At 41.3% G+C, this 23311-nt stretch overlaps 1 protein-coding gene across 1 annotated transcript in view; it reads right to left on the bottom strand.

Moving 5' to 3' along the window:
* Positions 1-23311, bottom strand: part of SETBP1 (SET binding protein 1) — a 362514-nt gene that overhangs the window by 13882 nt on the left and 325321 nt on the right. The window contains 1 exon segment of the mRNA XM_030926012.1: positions 12351-12521. Within this exon segment, the coding sequence (XP_030781872.1) occupies positions 12351-12521 (171 nt within the window).

Here is a 23311-nt window from a genome sequence, read left to right as displayed (position 1 = left end):
TGACTATGTAGGCACTAACAAAACTAGATTTCAAAATAAAAAATGTCCTTTCAAAATATCTTCAGGCATTGGAGAACAAGAAGATCCCCTGGAGGAGAATTTTTGAGTAACAAAACTAACCCCAGGCACTCTGGGAAGACTGCTTGGAGGCTGATAAGGATCCCTGCTGAATTTATAGGTAATATTAGGCACATTCTCTTTTGTTCTGTGTCCTGTCACTTTTCTGATGCTGGCTAGCCCTGGATCACGGCCACACAGAGTTTTCACACACATTGCTGGGACCATTGAAAAGTTTCAATTCCTTTGCTCAGTTCCTTCTCGCTGTCTTGTGAAACTATCCATTGGTAGCACTAACTTACATTTCCTGATTGTCTCATGAAGACTATCTGGTCTCTTTTAGTTTAAAGAGGTATCAAGGAAAACATAATTCCTGGGGAAGAGTATTCTTCAATAGGTCAGACACTCCAAGAGAGGTAGAAGTGAAGTCTTTCCTTATGTCCCTTTCAAAAGCTGATTCCATAAAATAAACTAACAGAGTTAGTTCCAATGGACATTAAAACAACAGATCTTAAACTTTAGCTGTCCTGGATAGGGGAAAGAGGAGGAAAAGGACTTTTAGCTCTTTCCTAGTTGTGGGGGTGAGGAGGTAGCTTTCAACCATTCATACACTCGGGGACTATTTTTGTAACATCTATGCTTTGTGTCATACCTTACACCATACAAGGCAAGTAGAATGCATTGCTCTTGCCCTCAAATGAAGGTGAAGGGGAAGGAACTAACATTTCTGGAAAACCTACAGTGTATGTTGCAGTATTTCACATATTTCCTCATTTAACTGTGATAACAACCACTTGAGGACCTTGATTAGTATCCCTTAGTTTCTTTACAGTACAGAGATGAAAACCAAGTATTTTTTTCCTAAGGGCACACATCTCAGAAGTTGTGAATGCAATAATTCAAGCAATGGCTGTCTCATTTCAAAGCTAGTTTCATGCTATATTTCCTTAAGAAAGCAAAGAAGACAGGGAGCTAGAAAAAGACTGATAAAACCTGAGTTTCCTCATTAATTTTATGCTCTTGTCTGTACTGGAGTGCCAAATTTCTCTGAATTTCACCATCTCGAAGGCCTTTTCCAACCCTCTAAATTCCATAATTAAACAACAGAAGATATTACTGCAGATGACACATCATTGCTGCTAGATTAACCGTTCCTGCACATTGTTTTGACCCTGCTCCAGTTCAATGCCTTCAGTGGCTCCTTGTAGGGAGCCAGACATTCAAGATACTGAGAGAAGCTGGTCAGGGTTATGAAGAAAGGTGGGAGGCAGGGCATGGTAAACACAAGAGACTATGGCATAGTTAATGGAGAAAATTTATCCTATTCTAATCAATTGCTGCCAGTTAAAAATCTGAGCCCAAAGATGACAGTTTCATAAAGCCAGAAAGCTTGATTATTATGTAAATCTTCTGATGTTCATAAATGGCTAATTAATTTTTTAAAATTTGCAACCTTCTGTAGGCCAACCAAAACACAAGTATAGACAGCAGCTGGGCCATGGCTGTCATTTTGCTATCATTGCCGGTCAGAATAGTGACACTGTCTTATTCTAGACTTTTGGGTACTCCATCTTCTGATCTCAAATTTCCCTTCCAGACTCATCTGCCATTATTTCCATATAAATGCTATATTCCTATCTCCTAGCTTCTGTCTGCTTACCTAATTCAGTTTATCTTTAGAAGTCCATCTTAACTCTTCTCTTCCCAAAAGAGAAATCTCTTAGTACCATTCAGTTGAAATCAACTGCTGAATAATAGTTCTGTTAGTATCTCAGATTGTTATTCGATCTATTCATTTAAAAATACTATTTGGTCATCTCATGTTTTGGAGGCAGGCCTTCCCATGTAGTGTTAAAGCTCCTCTGGGGCAGGGGCTAATCTTCTATTTGTATATATCATTCATAGAATTGAGTGCAGTGTGGCAGGCTCTTAAAAAAAAGGTTGACAATTGTTAACAAAGTCTTACAGATGTTTGAGTAAGATGAGATTAATATAGTCACTAATGCCTTCAAGATTAGGGGGCTTGGACTGTGTCCTGAGATAAGAATATTTGGAAGGGGGAGTGATGATACATATCAGTTTCTAAAGGATAGTTAATGGATATTATGATCTAAGTCATCACACGGCTAAATTGTGACTTCACATGATTAAATCCTGACATGAGATAACTTCAATTCTGACATGAGAGGGTTTCATAAAACACTTACATGTTAAGTTTTGAATATGTGATTGGTGTTTTCATCTGATATTTCATTTCTTTCTTGCTACTGCCTAGAAGGCAGAAATTATTTTTCTCATTTCATTGATGAGAAAACTAGAACTCAGAAATCTCAGTGAGACTTTGTGACTTACCTAAGGGAATGGATTAAAAAGTATGGCAGTACTGTAATGAGGACTCTGCAATAACCCTGACCCTTGAATTTCAAATCCAGTTTCACTCTGCCTCAATGTGGTGGCCAGAAAGAGTCCAGGTTTCCTAGTTCCCAGTCAGGCAATATTTGTAACCCTTCTGGCCTCAATTTTCTCATCTGCAACATGAAGTGTTTGGCAAAGGTCCCTTCTAGTTTACTGTAATCCAGGTTTGTCTAGTCTGTTCTATTTGAAGCAGCAGGAGGACAGTCCTTGGGAGGATATGTTGGGATGACTCCAGTGTCTCCCAGGGAGAGAATGGAGAGAGCAGACAGGTGAGTGATCTCTCTCTCCCTCTCTCTCTTTCTCTCTCTCTGTCTTTGTCACACCTGTCTCACAATCCTTAGTCTATTCTCTCTTCCTGCCTCCTTTCTCTCCATGCCTCTTCTCTGTCTCTCTGCTGTCTTAGACTGACTACAGCCTGCCTGGATCACTCAAGATCATTCTTAATGACAGTCATTACATAGTTCTGCATTGCCTGAGGCCATTTCTGCAGCAATGAGCAGGAAAGATTTTGCCCTGCCACTCCCTACTCCTGCAGTTGGGCTCACTATGCCAACTTTATTGGAACCCAGAAGTTTTTCAAAAACTCTCCATTAATTACAGGAACCCCAACGCACAGTGCCCCCTTCTCATTAACACAGTTGCTTTCAGTTGCCACTAAATTATCTCACCATCATGACCCCCACAATCTAATTAGGCTTCTGGAAATGGAAAGTGCCAGTGAACAAGGCAGGCGCCGCACTTTCATCTTCAAACTGATCATAAAATATTTGTGCCCTTTCGTTCTTTGCTACATAAACTCTGCCCCTATAAGAGTCTCCTTTCATTCTCTCCCATTTATAAAGAGGAGCTTGAATATTTGATATAAAATGAGTATCTTAATAGAAATCGCTTCACGTATGGGAGGTTTTCTTTTCCGAGTGTGAGGTCATTACAATAATCGTACCTGACTCCCCAGGCATCTGATGCCTCACAGCCAAACCTCCCACTGGGCTTCAATGGAGGTGTGAATGATACTATCACTGGGAAGAAGATAAAATGTGTTATTATCATTACTCTATTTTTAAGAGGGTGTGACTGTGGCATGAGGTGGTTGGGAGCATAATCTGTATGAAGCATTCAGAGAAGATAAATTGAGTTAAACTTCTCAAGACACAGCACTTTCAAACCTGTCATTAAACCTCTGAATTTCCTAAAATCTCAGCTCTAGAGAGAAAATAATTAGCTAAGTGAAGTCCAGACATGTCTATTGAGTATCTACTATGCACCCAGCATCGTGCAAGGTTCCTGACATTCAAATAAGATTATAAGTTGCTTAACAGCAAGGCTCCTGGCTTTTGCTTCTCTTATTTTCATTCCGTACATTCCAAGGTTCTGGGAATTGAGATGCCCAGTACTTACTGAGTGAGACAAAACCTAAATAGGAAATGGTTGCTGTCCTAGTGAAACCAATACTCTGGCCACAATGCAAGACTAACACATACAAAATAATTAAAGTACTGCATAGGCTGATGCACTCTCCTGTTTTCCATTGAGTGGCTTATCCTGAAACTCTCACAGAACTTCTGAGTGAAGGAAGACACATATGTGTGCGTATTCCTCCTTCTCTGAATAAATACACGCTTTTGTAGTGCAAGTACAATGCCATATAGGCTGAATCTGTTTTTTTTTTTTGGAGACGGAGTCTTGCTCTGTCGCCCAGGCTGGAATGCAGTGGCCGGATCTCAGCTCACTGCAAGCTCCGCCTCCTGGGTTTACGCCATTCTCCTGCCTCAGCCTCCTGAGTAGCTGGGACTACAGGTGCCTGCCACCTCGCCCGGCTAGTTTTTTGTATTTTTTAGTAGAGACGGGGTTTCACCGTGTTAGCCAGGATGGTCTCGATCTCCTGACTTCGTGATCCGCCCATCTCGACCTCCCAAAGTGCTGGGATTACAGGCTTGAGCCACCGCGCCCGGCAGGCTGAATCTTTAACTCAAGAATAATCATTCTCAATACGCTGGGAGACTAACCAAGGGCTGGGCTGCTATTAATGAACAAAGGAGGCTGGAGGGCTCCCAAGTTGCTTCAGGTTGCTCCATCTGGTGAACTTTCTTAGGGTGGTTTGCTGCTTCTGGATCTGATATAGAAACTGAAGGAAAATCACTGCCCCTTAACTCTAATGAATATTACACTCTAGAATGTATCTTTTCATGAATGAAATACTTTTGTGCAGGAAACAGTTGTTCAGTACACTTTGACCAATATTTAGTGATTACCTATTGTTTGCCCACCTCAGTGCTAGGTAAAGTTGAATAAGATCTGGCCACAGGGACTATGCCATCCTCTGGTCCACTGTGGGACACCGGTGGAGCATGGACACTGTATTAAATGTAGGAATCTATGATCAATGAGCTTATAGGGAGCCAGTGAGGCACAGAGAATGTGGCATTCAACTTGACCTTGGCGTGGTTCTCAGTATGAGTGTCAGGGAAGGCTTGTTAGAGCTGAAGGCACCTATGCTGAGGCTTGAAGAAGCATCATGAATTAGCCATTCAAAGGGCATGACAGGTGGGCAAGTGGGACAAAAATAAAAACATTCCAGGGAAGAAAACAGACAACAACATCAACAATAGCAGCAGCAAAAACTGCACCCACTTGTTGAACTCTTACTATGTATCAGCTACTTTGCTAAACATTTCCCGAGGATTATCTCCATGATTCCTCACCATAATCCTTGACTCTAGGTGATGTTCTTTTCCCCATTTTATGGGATGTGACCACTGAAGTCTTGAGATCACCCAGCTGGTGAGTGGAGCAGTGAGATTTCAACACAGGCAATACAAAGTCAGAACACATGCATTCAACCAGAGCATTTCATGGCCCATGTGTGGTATGTAGAAAAAATGAGCCAAAACTTAGAAACAAGGCAAATGGAAGGAGACAAGTCCTTTTGGGTCTCCCCAAGGATTATTAACAGTACAGGAACATGTGCCCCTGTTAGGCTTGCTGTCCACTACTGATTAAAGGCTCAGAACCTGCCAGCTTCTTTTTGGCAGGGAGGATGGATCTCGCTCTATTGCCCAGGCTGGAGGGCAGTGGCGTGATTTTGGCTCACTGCAACCTCTGCCTCCCAGGTCCAGCAGGTTCAAGTGATTCTCCTGCCTCAGCCTCCTGAGTAGCTGGGATTATAGGTGCCCACCACCATGCCTGGCTAATTTTTGTATTTTTAATAGAGATGGGGTTTCACCACGTTGGCCAGGCTGGTCTCGAACTCCTGACCTCGTGATCCACCCGCCTCAGCCTCCCAAGTGCTGGGATTATAGGCATGAGCCACCGCGCCCAGCCTGTATTGTTATTATTATTATTATTATTATTATTATTTTATTTTATTTTTTTAGTAGAGATGGGGTTTCACCATGTTGGTCCGGCTGGTTTTGGACTCCTGACCTCAGGGGATCCACTCGCCTTGGCCTCCCAAAGTGCTGGGATCACAGGTATAAGCCACCATACCTGGCCAATCTGCCAGCTTTTATGTTAACTAGCTTTTATGTTAACCAGCTTTTATGTTAACTTTTGCCTACCAAAGAAGCGAATGATTTTTCTTTGGTAGAAGAGATAAACTATGAGGTTGTGATTTTATTGCCTGTTACGACGCTAACTGAACAACTTGCTCTACACGCTTTCTTCAGTGCCTGCATTCTCATAATGCCCCGTTCTCTAATTCTCCTTTGGGCTGGCTTTACCACCATGCTGTCTTCTGCATTCAAGAGTTGAATGAGCCTTTGAAATCACTTGTTAGTTTTTGGAAAATAATACCGTGGCAGTGGAAATCCCAAAGGAGTTGAAATTTGGTTGAGATTTCTAAGGAGATGAGGCTGGGGCAGAAGGCAGGGCCAGATTCTGGAAGATTTGGTGCTTCCCCGGGCTTCCCTTGGCCATAGGAAGGGCTCAGCTGCTCTAGGAGGTTCAGATTAAATCAGAAAAGAGCTTATGTCTCCTTTAACAGTGAAAATGACAACAGGTTTGGGAGGCTTTTCAGAAGGCTTTTGGTGTGTGATGGGGAAACACAGAAGCTTCCAACCCTGCCGAGTCCCTTGTCCCTTGGTGGCCCAGAGCTGCAGGTGGGGGTGCCTTTCATGGGCCTGTCATATTCAGCACAGCTTTCAGGGCAAACTGGCTCATTTTGTGATGCTTCGGTGTGAGCCCACAGGTAGCACTTTTCAGTCAACTTGAACAATTACTTTAAATTTAAGCTTTGTTTGCTCTGGATCTTCTTTGGGAGGTTTTCTACTGAATATTTTAAGTGATTAGACTGGGCACATAGGAATATATTTTACAATTTGGAGACTTCTTCAGTGTAAATATTTATGGTCCCTGGATGTTCCAAATCCTATTAAATTGCACCTTTATTTCTTCTATTTTTGTTCTTCTAAAGATAAGATTTTGGCTGACTTGACCTGTTATTTTGGTTAGGGGCTTCAGATCATGACTCCACATAACAAAGAAAGAAGTAAAATAAATAATTGCATCATTCTTAAATTCCTATTCATTGCTCTTTTTTTGTAGCTGGATATTACCTCATTATTCTGGGCCCCTTTCCATAGATGGCAGGTGGCTAAGAGAAAACTCAGGTATCCTAGAATTTGGGAGCTGAAAGTAATTTTCACAATCATTTTGTTCTAGCTACTAGTATCCTGAATTTCATTCTGATTTCATTAGTATTAAGAATTCCCACTATTATTTGTAAAGATAATTAATTTTTCAAGATTAAGGTTTTGCATCTTGACTACAGGTATCAGTTAGTTCTGATTGGACTGATAGTTTGGCTATTAACAAAATGATTTCCCTAATATTAGTCCCTGCCATGAGAAACAAAATGCCTAAAAATTTAACAGACTTATGAAATTTAAATATTTTTACTTATTCATTGGCTCTGGTAGTTTTAAACATGGTAGATAATATAGTTTGAAATAATAATGGATTAGCCTTGATACAAAACTGATAGAAGCTAAGAGCTGTGCTCACTCTACTTCCTTGTTATCTTGAACTAAGCTACACCTCGAGCAGTTGAGATCTGATAGCATGGCTGATACATGTTTGCTTTTTTTTTTTTCCTCCTTGGACTGAAGATGAGAGAATATTGTGTGTGTGTGTGTGTGTGTGTGTGTGTGTGTGTGAGAGAGAGAGAGAGAGAGAGAGAGAGAGAGAGAGAGAGAGAGAGAGAGAAAGGATATACTTGTTTTCCTATTATTGCTAGTCTAGTCTTTCAAGTGCAAAACCATTCAGATTTTGTTGCCTTGATGTTTTACTGAGTTCTTACCATCATTTGGAATCTACTTATTCATATAGACTCATCTTAAATATAAGGGGAGAAAATATGTTTCTGAAATGAAATCACAAATTCTCTATACATTACATGATCTCCCTGAGAAGTTAGTTCAACATCTAGAAAATCAGAAAAATCAGCCTGGCTTATTCAGGTATGGATTATCTGATATGATTATTAAATCATTATTGGGCTAGTGTAATAGAAGTTGTTTCAAGTTATGCCTCACTTTGAGCAAACTTTAGTGGTGCTTTTACTGCATTAGCCCTAATTACTCACAATAATGATGCAGTGCTCCCTTGAATCAGACCTCCATGGCTGCACCAGGGAACTGCAGCTGATCAATAGCTATTGAGCAGTTTGATCACCAAGGCTGATCTGTTTGAGCACCTCCGGCAGCCACTGCCATCCTCCCTCCCGGTAGCTCACCAACTGACATGTTCCCAGCTCGCCACTCCCTCCTGCATCTCCTCGATGGCCCCCTTTTACAAATCAATAATGTCATAATCAGTATGCCTCTGAGACTCTGAGAAAGTAAAAAAATTGCCTGAAACAAAACACCTGGGGGACCCATATAGCACATGCATATAGGCATAAAAGCTAGAAAACACGTATTTGTAAACCCTCGACCCATATTCATTTCTCCCATACTGTATTGTTTATAAAATAAGGTGGGAATGTTCCTTTGTTATACTTTTACCAAAGATCACCTATTTGAAAACAGTACTGTTCTTACTAAAGACTGATAAATTATTTGGCGAGTATTTTCCAGCAGCCTACAAAGTGCCTGTCAAATGTTTTCCATTTAGTTGTTATTATGCCTGTAATACCAGCACTTTGGGAGGCAGAGGCGGGCGGATCACCTGAGGTCAGAAGTTCGAGACCAGCCTGGCCAACACAGTGAAACCCTGCCTCTACTAAAAATACAAAAATTAGTCGGGCATGGTGGCATGTGCCTGTAATCCCAGCCACTCAGGAGGCTGAGGCAGGAGAATCGTTTGAACCTGGGAGGTGGAGGTTGCAGTGAGCCAAGATTGCGCCATTGCACTCCAGCCTGGGTGACAGAGCAAGACTCCATCTTAAAAAAAAACAAAAACAAAAACAAAAAAAAGGCAGTTTCACGATTATGTTTTTCTCAGCTGTCTCTCATCATATTTAATGCTGTAAAAGCACATAGCTACTGCCTCTCGATCATTTGTTTCACTCAGTGATTATTTACTGAGCATGTAACATGTGTCAGGAACTGTACTAGGTATTTTTGCATCCATTCTTTTTTAATTTTTTATTTTATTTTTTTGAGATGGAGTTTCGCTTTGTCACCCAGGCTGGAATGCAGTGGCGCGATCTCAGCTCACTGCAGCCTCCACCTCCTGGGTTCAAGCAATTCTGCTGCGGAAGACTCCCGAGTAGCTGGGATTACAGGGGGATGCCACCACACCTGGTTAATTTTTGTATTTTTAGTAGAGGCTTTGCCATGTTGGCCAGGCTGGTCTTGAACTCCTGACCTCAGGTGATCCACCCACCTCAGCCTCTCAAAGTGCTGGGATTACAGGCGTGAGCCACCATGCCTGGCCTACATCCATTATTTCTAAATAAAATTTCTAATTAATTGAATTACTTCAGTACCTTATTATGTCTATACATGATTTCTTAAAATTGTTTTATAAGCCACCTAGTTTAACTCTTCTTTCCTTTTCTTTTCTCCCTGCAATTGTCTGTGTTTCCAAAAGCATTCTTTAGAAATGATAACCTATTAAAAAATAAGCTGATCCCTGCCTAAAGCCAGAAGTAATTCTACCTTGTTTATAGTGAAAGATGAAGAAAGGCACTCGAAAGAAAACAAAAATCAAGTGAGTTGTTTCGTGAGAAATATATATTACTGTACTATATATGTTACTATATATTTCAAGCACCTAATTAAATAAGATCAAATCCAGAAACTATTAACTACCTACTATGTGCTTGGCTTTGGCTAAAGCTCTCTATCTACCTCATCAAATTACGAGCTTCATTCACTGTTCTCCAAAAGAAGTAGAAGTCCCTATTTACGGAAACAAAAATCTGCCTTTGCTCATGTTGGGACTATGACAGAAGTGGGAATCCACTGGAAATCGGGCAGTAAATCAGGAAATTTGGGTTCCAATCCAACTGTATGACCTCAGGCAAATCTCTGAATCTCAAGAGGCCTCAGTTTCTTCACGTGTAAAACAGAGCATTGGCCACAAGCCCAGCCTGTGTGTTTCTAGCTCTCCCAGGTTTGTGGGAAGCTTTTTATCTGTGGGGAGTGAAATCTCAGGAAGGTCTGTCTTCCAGCACCTGGGGTAGATATCTGGCCTATTTCCCCTCAAAAGTCCAGCTCAGCAGCCAGAGACCCGGAAATGGACCAAATCTGTGAAATTCTCATGAGGGTCTCGTTTAAGTACTGCCAAAAATAAACAGCCCGTTCTTGCATCCTGCAACAGGGGCGTCTGGGCTCAGCTCTGATTACCAGGGAGTCAAGTATAAAAGTGTAATACCCACCTGTTTCTACTGCCCATTTAGCATATTTGTAAATTATTTACTGGATGCACTAGAGGAGGCAGGCCCATATAAGCATGTGATCCCAAGAATAAGTTCTCTCACAATGAAGGGAAAGAGTGCAGGGGAGGAAAATAGGGGACCACCTGTCTTTTGCCTCGGAGGAATATCTGTGCATGGCAGGCAAAGGTGGAAACACAAAGGCTAATTTCTCAATCCATAAAGGGAGGTCTCCAGTGCTTAATCAACAAGGTTGAATAACCACTGATCTGGGTGGGTGCCCAGCATAGCCCAAATCTTTTGCTTAAGCCAAATGATGTCTTCCTTGAAGTCAGCCATAGCACCAGTTCCCACTTCCAAGACTCTGCCCAACTTGCTCCCTTTGTTTGGACACCCTCCCTCCAAGGTGCTACTAATCCATCAAATCTCAGGGGTAACTTCCTCTGCATTTCTCTGTGACTTTCCCTCCTTTGTCTTCTTCTTGTACTCCTCACTGTCATCATTTACCTGGCAATTCCACCAAAAATTTTTTGTTTCACACCAAGTAAAGGCTCATGATCTTATTTGAGAGATGACTCCATTCCTTCAGAGCAAGAGTTTTCAAATGGCCGGAGAGAACACCAGTTCCAAGAGATGTTAAGAGATAGTCCCAGAAAAAAGGGTTGTGTGTTCAAATATGATTCTGCAACCTCACAATGCACATTGGTCAATGCAAGGCCCTGAAAAGCCCTGCAAGAAAGAACCAGGGGTAAGGCAGCAGCTTTTCCTACACCTACTTTTCCATGAAAACATCCTTTATCACAAAACACCTACTAGTATTTTGCTGAATTCAACTGGGGAAGTGTCATTCCAAGTGTTTCTTTCTGTTATTTCAGTTGGGCTCATTTTCTAATTACCAGTGATTTCCATGAAGGAGGTAGTTATATAGACAAGTTGAGTTCTTTACTCAAAGCAAACTGCTAAATGGAAAAATGAATTTGGACTAAATATTAAGAATGCGTCTCTTCTTGGGTTTCTAATCATAATAGGCCTTTCTAAATACTGCAATGTGCTTGCACATTTACATTAATATGTTAATTCAAGAAATATGTATGTAACATTGTCATGCTGCATGTCAGGGAGATAGCAAGAATCTAAATAGTTGACTCTGCCTCTGAGGTATGTGCAATTTTGTTACATGGGAGAAGTTGCAGTCTGTGAAATGATGGGAACTGCATGGTAGAGATTCTGGGTATCCTGGAGGAGCTGTGACTAGCTGTGTTTTAAGGACTTGTAGGATGCGATTAGAAATTGAGTAAGGCTGTCTCCAAGTTCAGGTGTTAAGTCAAACCCAAGGCCTCTCTTCCTGGAGGCAGGGATGAGCTTGACACAGTGGAGGTAGGCACAGGGGCTGGTGGGAGGCACTGTGGGGAACAGAGGTGGAAAGGACCAGGCTGTGGAGAACTTGAGATATCTAAATAAGGAGTTTATATTTTATCCACTGTTGGCGAGGACTCTGGGAACTACTGAGAAATTCATCAATTCATGGGTAGGAGGTATCGATGCATCAATGTATCAGTGATTACTGTCTTCAACCCTGATGAACAAGGGACAGTGAAATGCCCTGGTTGAGAGCATGGGCTTTGGAATCCTGACTGTCCACAGGTTCTTGGGGCAGGCTTCTTTACTCTTAGCTTCCTCTTCTGAAAATGATGATACAAGTGTTTATTTTATGAGCCACAAGACATATATAAGGCCCTTGATATAGAGATTAGTAATTCCTAAGGCTTGACAAAGAGTGATTAATAATGTTAGCATTTAGTTGCTACTCAGTGGACCCATGTTAGAATAAAGTGAAGAGTGTTCCAGAGTACCCACCCTCCACATTCCCAGGAGATCTTCTTTTCTCAGATCTCCTCCCACTTCAAAGAGCCAGTGCTGAAACAGCTCCCATGTTCAGAGTCTACGGGACGATGGCAAAACAGAGTACTCTTACCTGTATTCAACAGGCCATTCTCAGTGGGCTTTCTCCACATTCGTCTTGCTTGGGGTGAACCCAAAGCATCTGAAAAGTGCTCACCTGCGTCCGATGTTGCTGCGGATGCAGCAAGGAGAGATAACACTGGGGCTGGTGGAATTGCAACACTGTCAACTGCGGCTGGCTTCTTCCTGGTCATCATGGTGGGCACTGAGCCTTCGTTCTTACTATGCACTGCTGTCTGGTCCACTTTTAAGTGGGGACTTGGCATCCCTAAAAAATAACAACCCCAAAGCTTTCAGTCACTTTAAGGGAACAGGAAGATAGACAACATATAACCTGGACATGATCTGAGGAAATGGTCAAATGATTTGGACACCTCCTTCCGGTACAACAATAATGAAATTTAAAAATGCCTAAAGAGGAAAAATAGCTATGACTGGTTTTGCTTTTGTGGCTGAGGTTAGGAGTGATGCCATTCTAGGCTGGCTGTCTGGAAGTGGTGGGGTCACAGCATAGGCCTGGTGAAGCAGAATAATCCATCAGGTGACCCATTGCCTTCTGATGATGTACATTGCTATCTTTACAGAGGCTGTGCTGTCTGCAGCATGATGGGAGTTCAGAGTGGAAGAGACATGGCTCCTACCCTAGTAAGACTTCTCATCTCATCCAGCTGGGGAAACAAGACTGAATGAGAAGGAAAAATTGGACAGCAAGCTCGTGCAGGCTTGTGTGTTACTTATCCTAGGTGTTTGGGGAGTTCTAAGGACGTAGAGATCAGTGTTGAAAGAAGTGGGGAAAGGCTCATGCTGAAGCTTCAAGGATGAGGGAAAGGCACTTTCGGTAAGAGCGTAGGCTAAGGCATGGGTGGGGAGTAAACCTGATGCAGATGAGGCCAGCATGCTGGAGGTGGAAGATGAACTGTGGGGATTAGTGTGTCATCAGCCTGTAGGGTAAGGAGAGCTGATTTGGGGGTCTTTGAGTGGCTGGTCATAACAGGCATCATATGTCATGTCATGATGATGCTGAAAAGCCTGAGGAGTCAGGAGGTGCCCCTGTAAGGGCCTAGAAATTTCCTATGTAACAAACAGTAAGAGCTATTCTGCAATCCCATTTCCTGAGCTTGAATCCAGGTTCCGCCACTTTCCAACTCTGTGATGAAGAGCAAGTTACTTAATCTCGCCAAGTTTTAAACTTCTTTACTTGTAAAAATGGGGTGGTGATGATACTACCTTGTAGGGGATGTTGTGAGCATCCAACAAGTCGATCGATGTAAAGTGCTTAGAACAGTGCCTAGTGCATAGTTCGTGCTATGAAAGTGCTTAACATTATTATTATCCCTATTATTGCAACTATCATTACTATGACCTGCTGCTTCCTCAGAACCAATTGTAACCAGCAAGCAAAGGGTCAGTTCTTCTCCCTGACATGACTAAGAATATATGGGCACCTTCCTCCCCACCCCAATGCAAAAACAAGGCTTTCTAACTCATCCAAATGTAAGTCCAGAGGGTGAGGGCATGTGAATCCATTTCAAATGGTTACCTATTCAGTTTCTCCATCTGTCGGCTACATAACACTGACAGCAACAACAACAAATTGGGCCTTACCATATTGGTTCTTGACTCATTTTTTTTTATCCCAACTAACCTGAGTGATACAGTCCCCTCCCAGAGTAACATTATCTCACTGCCATTTTGAGATTAGCTTCTCTTGGGCTTTGTGGCAACCCTGTGAGGCATGTAGTGTGGATATTACCATTTGCTCAATTTTACAGATGAAGAGAACACATTTCTAAAAGGTTAAAAGAGAACTGAACTCACTCATACAGCTCTTAATGTCAAAGCTGGAAGTTTCCAGGTAGCTGGACGCTAAACCCAGGGATCATATTGGTCCATCTGGCCATACTCTAATACCTGACCATGACCCCAGTCTGCCAACAGCATGTTTCGTGCAGAGGATGAAGAGGCCCCAGTATCACACCTGGATAAGGCATCTGTAACTATCTAAGGAAGACAGTCATGCTGACATTTACCTCTTTCTTTCCTTCTATTCTCCATTTCGGCCTCTGAAACTCCCAGTTGTGATGCCATGAACAAAAATGCCACTTATGCTTTTCTTGGAGTTTATATTTCATAGCCCTTTGAAGGTGGAGATAGGCAAACATCAAATTCTATGACAGATTGCAAGGCACAACCATCAAGAAACTAGAAGGTGTAGCAAGTATATATAGTATGCCTTGTTTGTAAAATTTGCAGGTGTGCTCATCATGGGCTAGGTACAGACATATTTAAAATGCATTCAAAATCATCTCTAAAGCAACACATCCAAATAGGTAACAGTGGTTATTCTGAGGAAGGAGAGCTCAGAGACTGGTAAGGAAGAGGCAGTGTTTTTACTTCTTAACTTTTTATGTTTTTGAGACGCAGTCTCACTCTGTTGCCCAGGCTGAAGTACAGTGGCACAATCTCGGCTGACTGCAACCTCCACCTCCTGGGTTCAAGCGATTCTCCTGCCTCAGCCTCCCAAGTAGCTGGGACTACAGGCATCTGCCACCACACCCGGCTAATTGTTTGTATTTTTAGTAGAGATGGGTTTTCACCATGTTGGCCAGGATGGTCTCTATCTCCTGACCTCGTGATCCATCAGCCTCAGCCTCCCAAAGTGTTGGGATTACAGCCATGAGCCACCGCGCCTGGCCACTTCTTAGCCTTCTTTATTGTTAATATTTAAAAACCCACAAACATGTATTAAACTTTTCATTCCTTTCAGAAAACAAACACAGTTTGGAAAATATCCAGAAGCCTATGGGCACAGGGGCAGAATGACTGAGGTGTTTTCACAACTTGGCTGTTAAAAAGTCTGATAATGGGCAAAGCAGGCATGAGTCTGATGAAAATTTCCCATTTTGGTACACTACACCACCATGGCATTCCCACCGAATGGATGGAGGCAGAATTTCCATGAAACACCTCAGGAAATCTAAGCTGTCAGATTTCTATTGCATAACAGCTCCTCTGGAAAAACTCACTGATATGTCATCTTTATACCATGGACACAAGTTGGGAAGGTAATTCTTTGTTCAAATTATGATATGCTTCGGGCATGAGGGCCATAAACAGGATTAGCAGTCAGATATTTAGCTCTCACTTGGGAATAAATGGAGTCAAGTCACTTTAGTTGTACCCATTTTTATGCAAATGCTCACAATCCAAATTAGTCTCAGTCCACATCAATTCATTAGAGTTGATCCAGTCAGATCTCTCATGGGTGTACTTTGCTACTCAAGTGTTTATGTTACAGAATATACTAATAGTAATAAAATGATACTTAAAACATTCTATAATTTAGATGGTTACTATTAGCTCTCTTGAAAACCCTAGATCCTTTAGAATTTTCTAGATTAGAGTACAGCTTTCTAGTTACCACCCAATGATTTTGAAAACAAATTAAAAAAGAAAAAAAAAAAAAAGCCCTGACATTTTTCTCAGCCATTTTTGAATTTTGAAAGGATAATGGAAACAATCCCAGAAATAATACAAGCAAGAATATTAAGTAAACTTTAAACAAAGGCTAATCTATGAACCCTTATTAATCCACAAAATCTGTCTGAGGGCAGAGGTGTCAGGAGATGGTGATGGGGTATTGGTCCTTGGGAGAGTGCATTGGGCGGGCTGACCACTGGAAGTCTCTTCATTACCCTTCATTCCAGGTGGTGACTGATATTCTATGATGAGCAAAAGCAAAGTGGTTGGGGGGGCGGCATTTGAAACGTTTCTTCTCAGCATGAACCAGGCTTCTATCAATGGGAGGGAGATTTTTGATGCTAGAGGGTGATCATAAAGAAACCCAGATTTAACCTTGTACTGATGGGACCATTGAGATGTAGCACCACTGCTTACACGGAGACAACTGTAATGCCACTGGTGTGCTCTGGGTAGGGATCACTGTCTCAAACTCAGAAAGTAGACTGTATGGAGAGCACTCTTGGTAGGCGTGTTCAGAGCATCCCTAAACCCCAACATGAGACAAATTGCACTGAGGATTGCCTAGTTGGAGGCCAGTAAGTTTTTAAAGAGGAAAATAACAATGCTAATAACTTTGTGGATCCAACATCTGTTCTTAATTAAAAGACACAGTCAGGAGGAAATACAAAAAAGTTAAACCTATAAGAAAAACATTCCGCTATAACCTATTGACCTCTATTGATAATTTTTTTAAAAAAAGTCTTTGAAACTGTGCTATAGCCTATGTAGAAATAGTCACTCATTTTCAAAGGTAATTTCTCATAGACCACTTATCCCCTCAAACCTCTACCTGCACACCGTGTTTGCATTAGGGACTTGATTTATGGATTCCTGCTCCTTCGATGCAGAAGCTGACTTCCTGTTGCCTTGGTTACTTGGAGCTCAGTTCAAGGTTAAACTACTCCCAAATCAAAATCAGTGGCAGGCGCTGCATCTAGTGGCCAGGTTATTGACTGCCCCAGGATGCGAAAAGGTCAGAGACCAAAGCATTGTTTACTACCTTAAGGGTGAGTCAATAGCTTCAATATTTCGATTCTGTTTCTTCCGAAGTAGTAGTTGCTGCTCAATTACCTCCTCCCCAGGTTGCTGAAGGTCACAGAGGTCATGAAGGAAAAGTAGGGTCCATGGTGGCTGACTTTCCCAGGATCCCTTTAATGAGCTCTGCAACCTTGGATAATAAAAACCAGCCTCACCTTAGAGAAGCTGTATGTTGTTCTATGGTTTATAAAGCTAGTTATCTACTTTATATCATTTCTCTATCTGAAGAAAAACAAACAAAAATCTTTGTGGGATGGCTACTATTTACTACCCTTTCCTAGATAAGAAAGTCAAGGGGTTCAGAGAGGTCATCTGATCTATCTAAAATCACACAGCTGTAAGAAGTGGGACGATCTAGATTCTCTGATTCCCAGTTGGTTCTTTGTTCTGCAGTTTCTTGAAAACAGGTGATGGAGTCATCACCAAGGGATCCATACGTAATTCATTTTGTAACATCCGCTGCAGAGCACAGTATATCTGGCAGATAGTATGTGATTAATATAGGCTTGTTGAACAGTTTAATTAATTTTGTAATTCTAAGATTTGCAAATGTAGATATTTCATGGTGACAAAGCCCAGGCTGGCATGGTGGAAGAGGCTGACACCACTGGGATGGTTGGTCCCTCTAGTCATCTTCCTGGCTCCCTTTACACTGCAGAAGGCAGATTTTGGCATAGACTGGGAGTTATATTGAGCAGTTAATGGTTTTTAAACTTGCAAAGAGCTTTAATATGCATTATGCTATTTGTCCCTTGCAGCATCCCTGTGCTGCAAATGGTGAAACCCCTAATTTGCGAACAAGGAAATAAAGGCACAGAAGACCAAGTGATTTGCCCAAGTTTACATATCATATGTGTGGATGAAGCGATGCTGAAATCCATGTTTCTTGACTTAATTCAATGTTTTTTCTTTCCCTATAACAAATAGACTTTTGGGTAAACCAGCAAATGACATATTTTTCAGAAGAAAAAACTACTCTTGAAAACTTGATAATAATTCCCTCGCCAATATATTGGTTGTCTATTCAGATTATTCTATTGTTCTTTTTTCTTGTTTGCAAATGAACTTCATTCATGGCAATAAGGGGAATCGATATTATAGAAGAAAGTGAATCAAGTAATAGATACCTGTAGGTTTTGGGAAATAATATTTTTCTGTGCCAAAGTCAATACATATTTTATTTTTGTTGAACTGGCTTATTCATTAATTCAACAAATATGTACTGAACATCTACCATACAAGAGATATGGCACTGGTCAAAACAATTAAAGGCCCTTTTTCCCAAGATTTACATTCTAATAATTTTTGTGTAGCATAAGAGCAGCTGTGGCTTTTTGTAAGGAAGGGCAATGAAAGAGCCTAAAGCACTTTTTAATCATCAGAAGACAGAGCCTCTGCTACTATTCATATGGCATCTTTGCGTGAATTAGAAAAAGGCAAAATTCCAGGTGAATATAGCTCCATGGACTCAGAGCTTAGCAAACAGAGGGCACCTTTGGGCAAATTAGAAAAGACACAGCTTTCTGTGTGCACATGAACCCCAGGGGCTCATAGCTTGGGGAGAGGAGCGCAGGATGGATTTTATCCCCATTCTTCCCCCAAGCTAGGCACCTGTGAATAGCAAACAACCTGCTTAATCAGAGGTGATGACCCTATCAGCATTAGTTTTATGTCAAATGAGTTTTACTTCATTCTAGGATGAGTGAAGAAATGAATTAAGGAAATTTATCATCATCACCTTCATTCTAGGATAAATTTCACCTTTTAGGATGAAGGTTACTCTGGGGCAGAATACTATTCACTGATTCTAGAATAAATCATTTGGAATTTAACAATTGTTGGAGAGTTGACTAGCAAAACTTGGAAGTTGTGATCTCTGTCTTCACAGAGATGGTTTAGAAGTGGGGAGGGGGGTAAGACAGAAACACCTATAAAATTGATAAACCAAACAACAAAGGAAGCCCAATGAGTCCTTCACAAATTAGGAGGCAAATGAGATCTCAGTGGGATCTGAGGTGACCTCCTGCTCAACCATTTATTATTTCAACATTCACGAAGAACCCGTAAGTGACAAGCACCATCAGGCCTCAGGAACTTGAGTCCTTCCTGAATGGAGTCAACCACCCACTCAGGAAGATACACACAGGTACAAAACTCCCAATCTTAAAAGTTGGGTAGAATTCCACAACTAGAAGCAGAAGGAGGGCCTGCCAGGGCTGGAAAATGACCAGAGCAAAAGCAGAAATTACATTTCTTTGTGCAGCTGCAAAAAGAGTGCTTTGGATGAGTTGTAAAAAAAACAAACACTGAACGCTGCCTGGAAAGGCAGCTGGGAAAAATTAAAACCGTATCTTCTTGTCGGGTAGAGTTTAGGCCTCCTTCCCGTTTGTCGTCTCACTATCCTGAACAGACTTCCGTAACAGAATGCACCTCCTGCTTCACACTTACTTGGTTTTTTTTTGTTTGTTTGTTTTGAGACGGAGTCTCGCTCTGCCGCCCAGGCTGGAGTGCAGTGGCCAGATCTCAGCTCACTGCAAGCTCCGCCTCCTGGGTTTACGCCATTCTCCTGCCTCAGCCTCCCGAGTAGCTGGGACTACAGGCGCCCGCCACCTCGCCCGGCTAGTTTTTTGTGTTTTTTAGTAGAGACGGGGTTTCACCATGTTAGCCAGGATGGTCTCGATCTCCTGACCTCGTGATCCGCCCGTCTCGGCCTCCCAAAGTGCTGGGATTACAGGCTTGAGCCACCGCGCCCGGCTTACTTGTTCATTTATCTGCCAATTCTTCTAGGCAACTGCAAAAAATTTGGGGTTAGAAACCATGTCTCACTTCCTGTTGGTTCCCCGGCACCTAGCTTGGTAGGTAGTAGGTACTTACAAACGGTAGATGGACACATCTATCTTTCTAGGCTCAAACCTTTTAGGAAACTGCACTAACTACTTTAGCTCACATATTGCTCTATTCTAAAACTCCTTTTTTCCATTAAAGTATATATAGTGTACATGCTATGAAATATAGCAAATGGGTAAAGAATATATTCTCTAGAGTGAGACTACCGGCCTTACTAGCTGTGTGATCTTGGGAAAGTTATATTAACTTTCCATGCCTTAATTTTCTCATCTGTTAATGAGGTTGTTGTGTGGATTAAAGGAGTTTACATATTGGGGTAAACGGAAAATAATGTTATCCCTCCAAAGTTATCCACATCCTAATTCCTAGAACCTGTGAATATGACAAAGGTAAATTAAGATTGCAAATAAAACTTAATGCTGCTAATCAGCTGACCTTAGGATAGAGTGAGTACTCTTCATTATCTAGATGGTCACAGTACAATCACAAAAGCCAATTCAAATGAAAGAAGGCAGAAGAGAAGAGTTAGTGAAAAAGAGATATGATGATGGAAACAGGGTGAGAGAGCTGCAATGTTGCTGGCCCTGAAGACTGAGGAGGAAGCTATGATCAGGGAATGCAGATGGCCTCTAGAAGCTGGAAAACAAGGAAATGGATTCTCCCCTACAGTTTCCAGAAAGAAATGGAGCTTTCCTTGATTTTAGCTCAATGAGACCCATTTCAGACTTCCGAAATCTAATACTGAAAGATGATGCATTTGTGTTGCTTAAGCCACTAAGTTTGTGGAAATGTGTTATGGCAGCAAGAGAAAACTAACGCGCATGTAAGAACACTTCCTTTGGTGCCTAGTTATAGTAAACACTCAGTTGTGTTAACCATGATGACTTCTTAGCACTACACTTAGTGATTGTCTCATTTTAAACTTATGTAAGTTAAAGTTAAGTGTGTCCCCTACAAGATTTTAATTCCTGAGAAAGCAGAGACTTTATATTCTTTTCCTGTATCTTGCTAGCATAAGACTGATCCAAAGAAATTATTCAATGGATATTTATGGTTAATATCTTACATGAGAGAGAAATAATTTGCTAATACGAAAGTTAAGAGATAGAAATTGTGAGACATTGGGTTATTGCAAGCTCTTCCCCATGACTGTTAGATGAACTCGGACAAGACTTGGAATCTCATTCTGCTTTAATTTCCTCCTGGTCAGAAAAAATCACTATTCTGATTCTGAGCTTTCTAGATTCAGAGAAACTGCTATACACAGTCTGGCTAGTTCTTGCCTTCTTAATTCAGAAGTGCAGAAATAGATTGAGAAGACAACATTTTTGTTCATTAGAAAATAACAGATATACACTAAAGAGTATTTTACTCTATGCAGTAAATTCTAATGATGCAGAAGTCACTCTCTCTCAATTCTATAGTGGAAAGATTATGCCAGCTCAAAGATGTTTTCTAGAAGTGTCCAATGACATCACTTAGAATGGAGAGGTATTAGACATAAAAATTGCAAAGAGGAGCCATCCCAAGTTAAATGTTTTAATTTTTCTGCATCTCCAACATCAGATTCTGTTCTTCCCAGGTCACTGGTGGTGGGAGAGGGAGAAGCACATATACACATAGAACCCAGTTTAAAGTTCACAGATATTTTTAGGCTCAGGTTAGAATTCTTGCCTAAGTTGGTTTGTACACACACATGAACACACACGTACATGCACACACACACACACACACACACACACACACACACTACAGAAGGACAAAGCACAGATAGACAGAACCAAACAAAATGCTGATGTAATTGCAACCATGCTTTAAAAAGTGCAGAGACAATAGGGTGGTAACTATTATTTGAAAAGTATAACAAACGGAGTTGCAAAAGGTACTGATGAGGAAAAAACCAATGCATACATGTAATTAAGACCAATTCATTAGTACAATGTACCAAGTATGCACATTACATCCTTGTCAATCAGGTAGGTTAAGAATTTGCTATAGTAATAGACATAAAGCATGTTACAGGCTATTGCTGAACATATTGGAGCTTCAGTAGAGTAAAATCAAGGTAGGTTAATGTTGGAAGAAAGCTAGTCCAATCCTTCCTGGGTATCTGAGTCCCAGAAAGGGGATGTGACTTGCTGTGCCTAGTGTCACATACAGAGGGTGGCAGAGGCATGATTCTGACACTAGTCACGTCCTCGGATCGTCTCAGGCCAGCATGCTGGCTTGGTGCTCAAGGGTCATATTCTGAGACTTCAAGAAACCAGTCTTCTTTTACTCCTGGTGCATGCTTGTTAGCCACACTCACAGGATGGCTTAGAAACAGACCAAGCCAAAAATGCCAGATGTGATATAAGCTGTAGGATCATTGTCTCTAGAAGATTCTTCTCTAGATTCTTCCAAATGTGAAGGACTTAGTAATCAATGCCAGTTAATATAAGCATCTTTCGTAGTGTCTTTCTTTTTACCTCTAGAGCACACAGTCACAGAGCACATCTGCATGGTAATACAGATCTCAATGCTAACTGGGTCACCTTATTTGCATTTTGATTACTGCTTATTTAGAAGCCACATTGAAAAAAGAGCTTGGTATCAGGAGCTTAGTGCATGTGTGCACATAAATATATGTATAAACAGATAAATGCACATTTACTAGCTTGTGAAAGATTAGCCCAAAATGTCCTCACCTTTTATGGACATATCTGTAGAAGTTGGGCTGTGTATTGATGTTAGAATTATAAATAAGGTTATGGAATATAATTAGTCTTCTCAGCAAAAGATCACCCACTGTATATGGCTTGAGAAATCAATTCAGCACACATTCCCCTTGTTAAGTAGTCATGTCTTTTGATATGAGAGAGTTGCATTGTTTCAAGTGCTTTATCGGGTGTCCTTTCTTCAAACCACCTACTTTATTTCACTGTTTGAATTCCTCTTGTAGAATAGAAATACATCATGATTGTGTGCAGGCATGCACATGTAGACACAGAATGTGTGCTACAAAAGCTCTCCTCTTTGCAATAGAAGTGAAAAAAAAAATCAGAGAAACTCAGACCCATCATTAGATAGATCTCCTAATCTTTATCTCTAGTAGTTCAGTCAGACGAGCTAATACCATGATGATGGCTTTGAAATCTCTTAGGAATTGGATGAGGAGAAGCGATAGTGATGAACTCCCAGCTAATAAACACAGAGTGCTTATTTCGGCAGAATGATCAATTTCTAGATGTCCTGAGGCTTGTCTGATGCAGTTGATTTACTCATCCTCGCTTACCTCACTAATAAAGCCAAAGTCCACCATCAGATTACAGAGGGGCCTGGGATTTCTTAAAGGGGCAGGAGAAAGCCAAGGTAGTATTCATCACCTCCCTTTAAGCATCTCTGAGCATCTGCAGCCCTTGAAACCCCAGCTGCCTTCCTCGGCTGATACTCTGTACTCAATAGACTTTGGGCTAGTACAGTAATACAGACAATTAATTTGTTACCTTGTTAGTGGAAATTTAATGCAATGATCTAAAAGAACTCTTACATATTGTGATAAACTTTGTTGCCTCCAGGCAGTTCCCCTCACATTGGGCTCATTTCACATCTCATCCATTATGTAAATGAGATTTGGAAATAGTTGAGTTTCACTAATGTAGCTCAACCCTG

The sequence above is a fragment of the Rhinopithecus roxellana genome, chromosome 21, assembly GCF_007565055.1.
Source record: "Rhinopithecus roxellana isolate Shanxi Qingling chromosome 21, ASM756505v1, whole genome shotgun sequence".
Taxonomy (NCBI): domain Eukaryota; kingdom Metazoa; phylum Chordata; class Mammalia; order Primates; family Cercopithecidae; genus Rhinopithecus; species Rhinopithecus roxellana.
The sequence above is the reverse complement of the archived record's forward strand: the minus strand, read 5'-3'. Positions and strand labels throughout refer to the sequence as shown.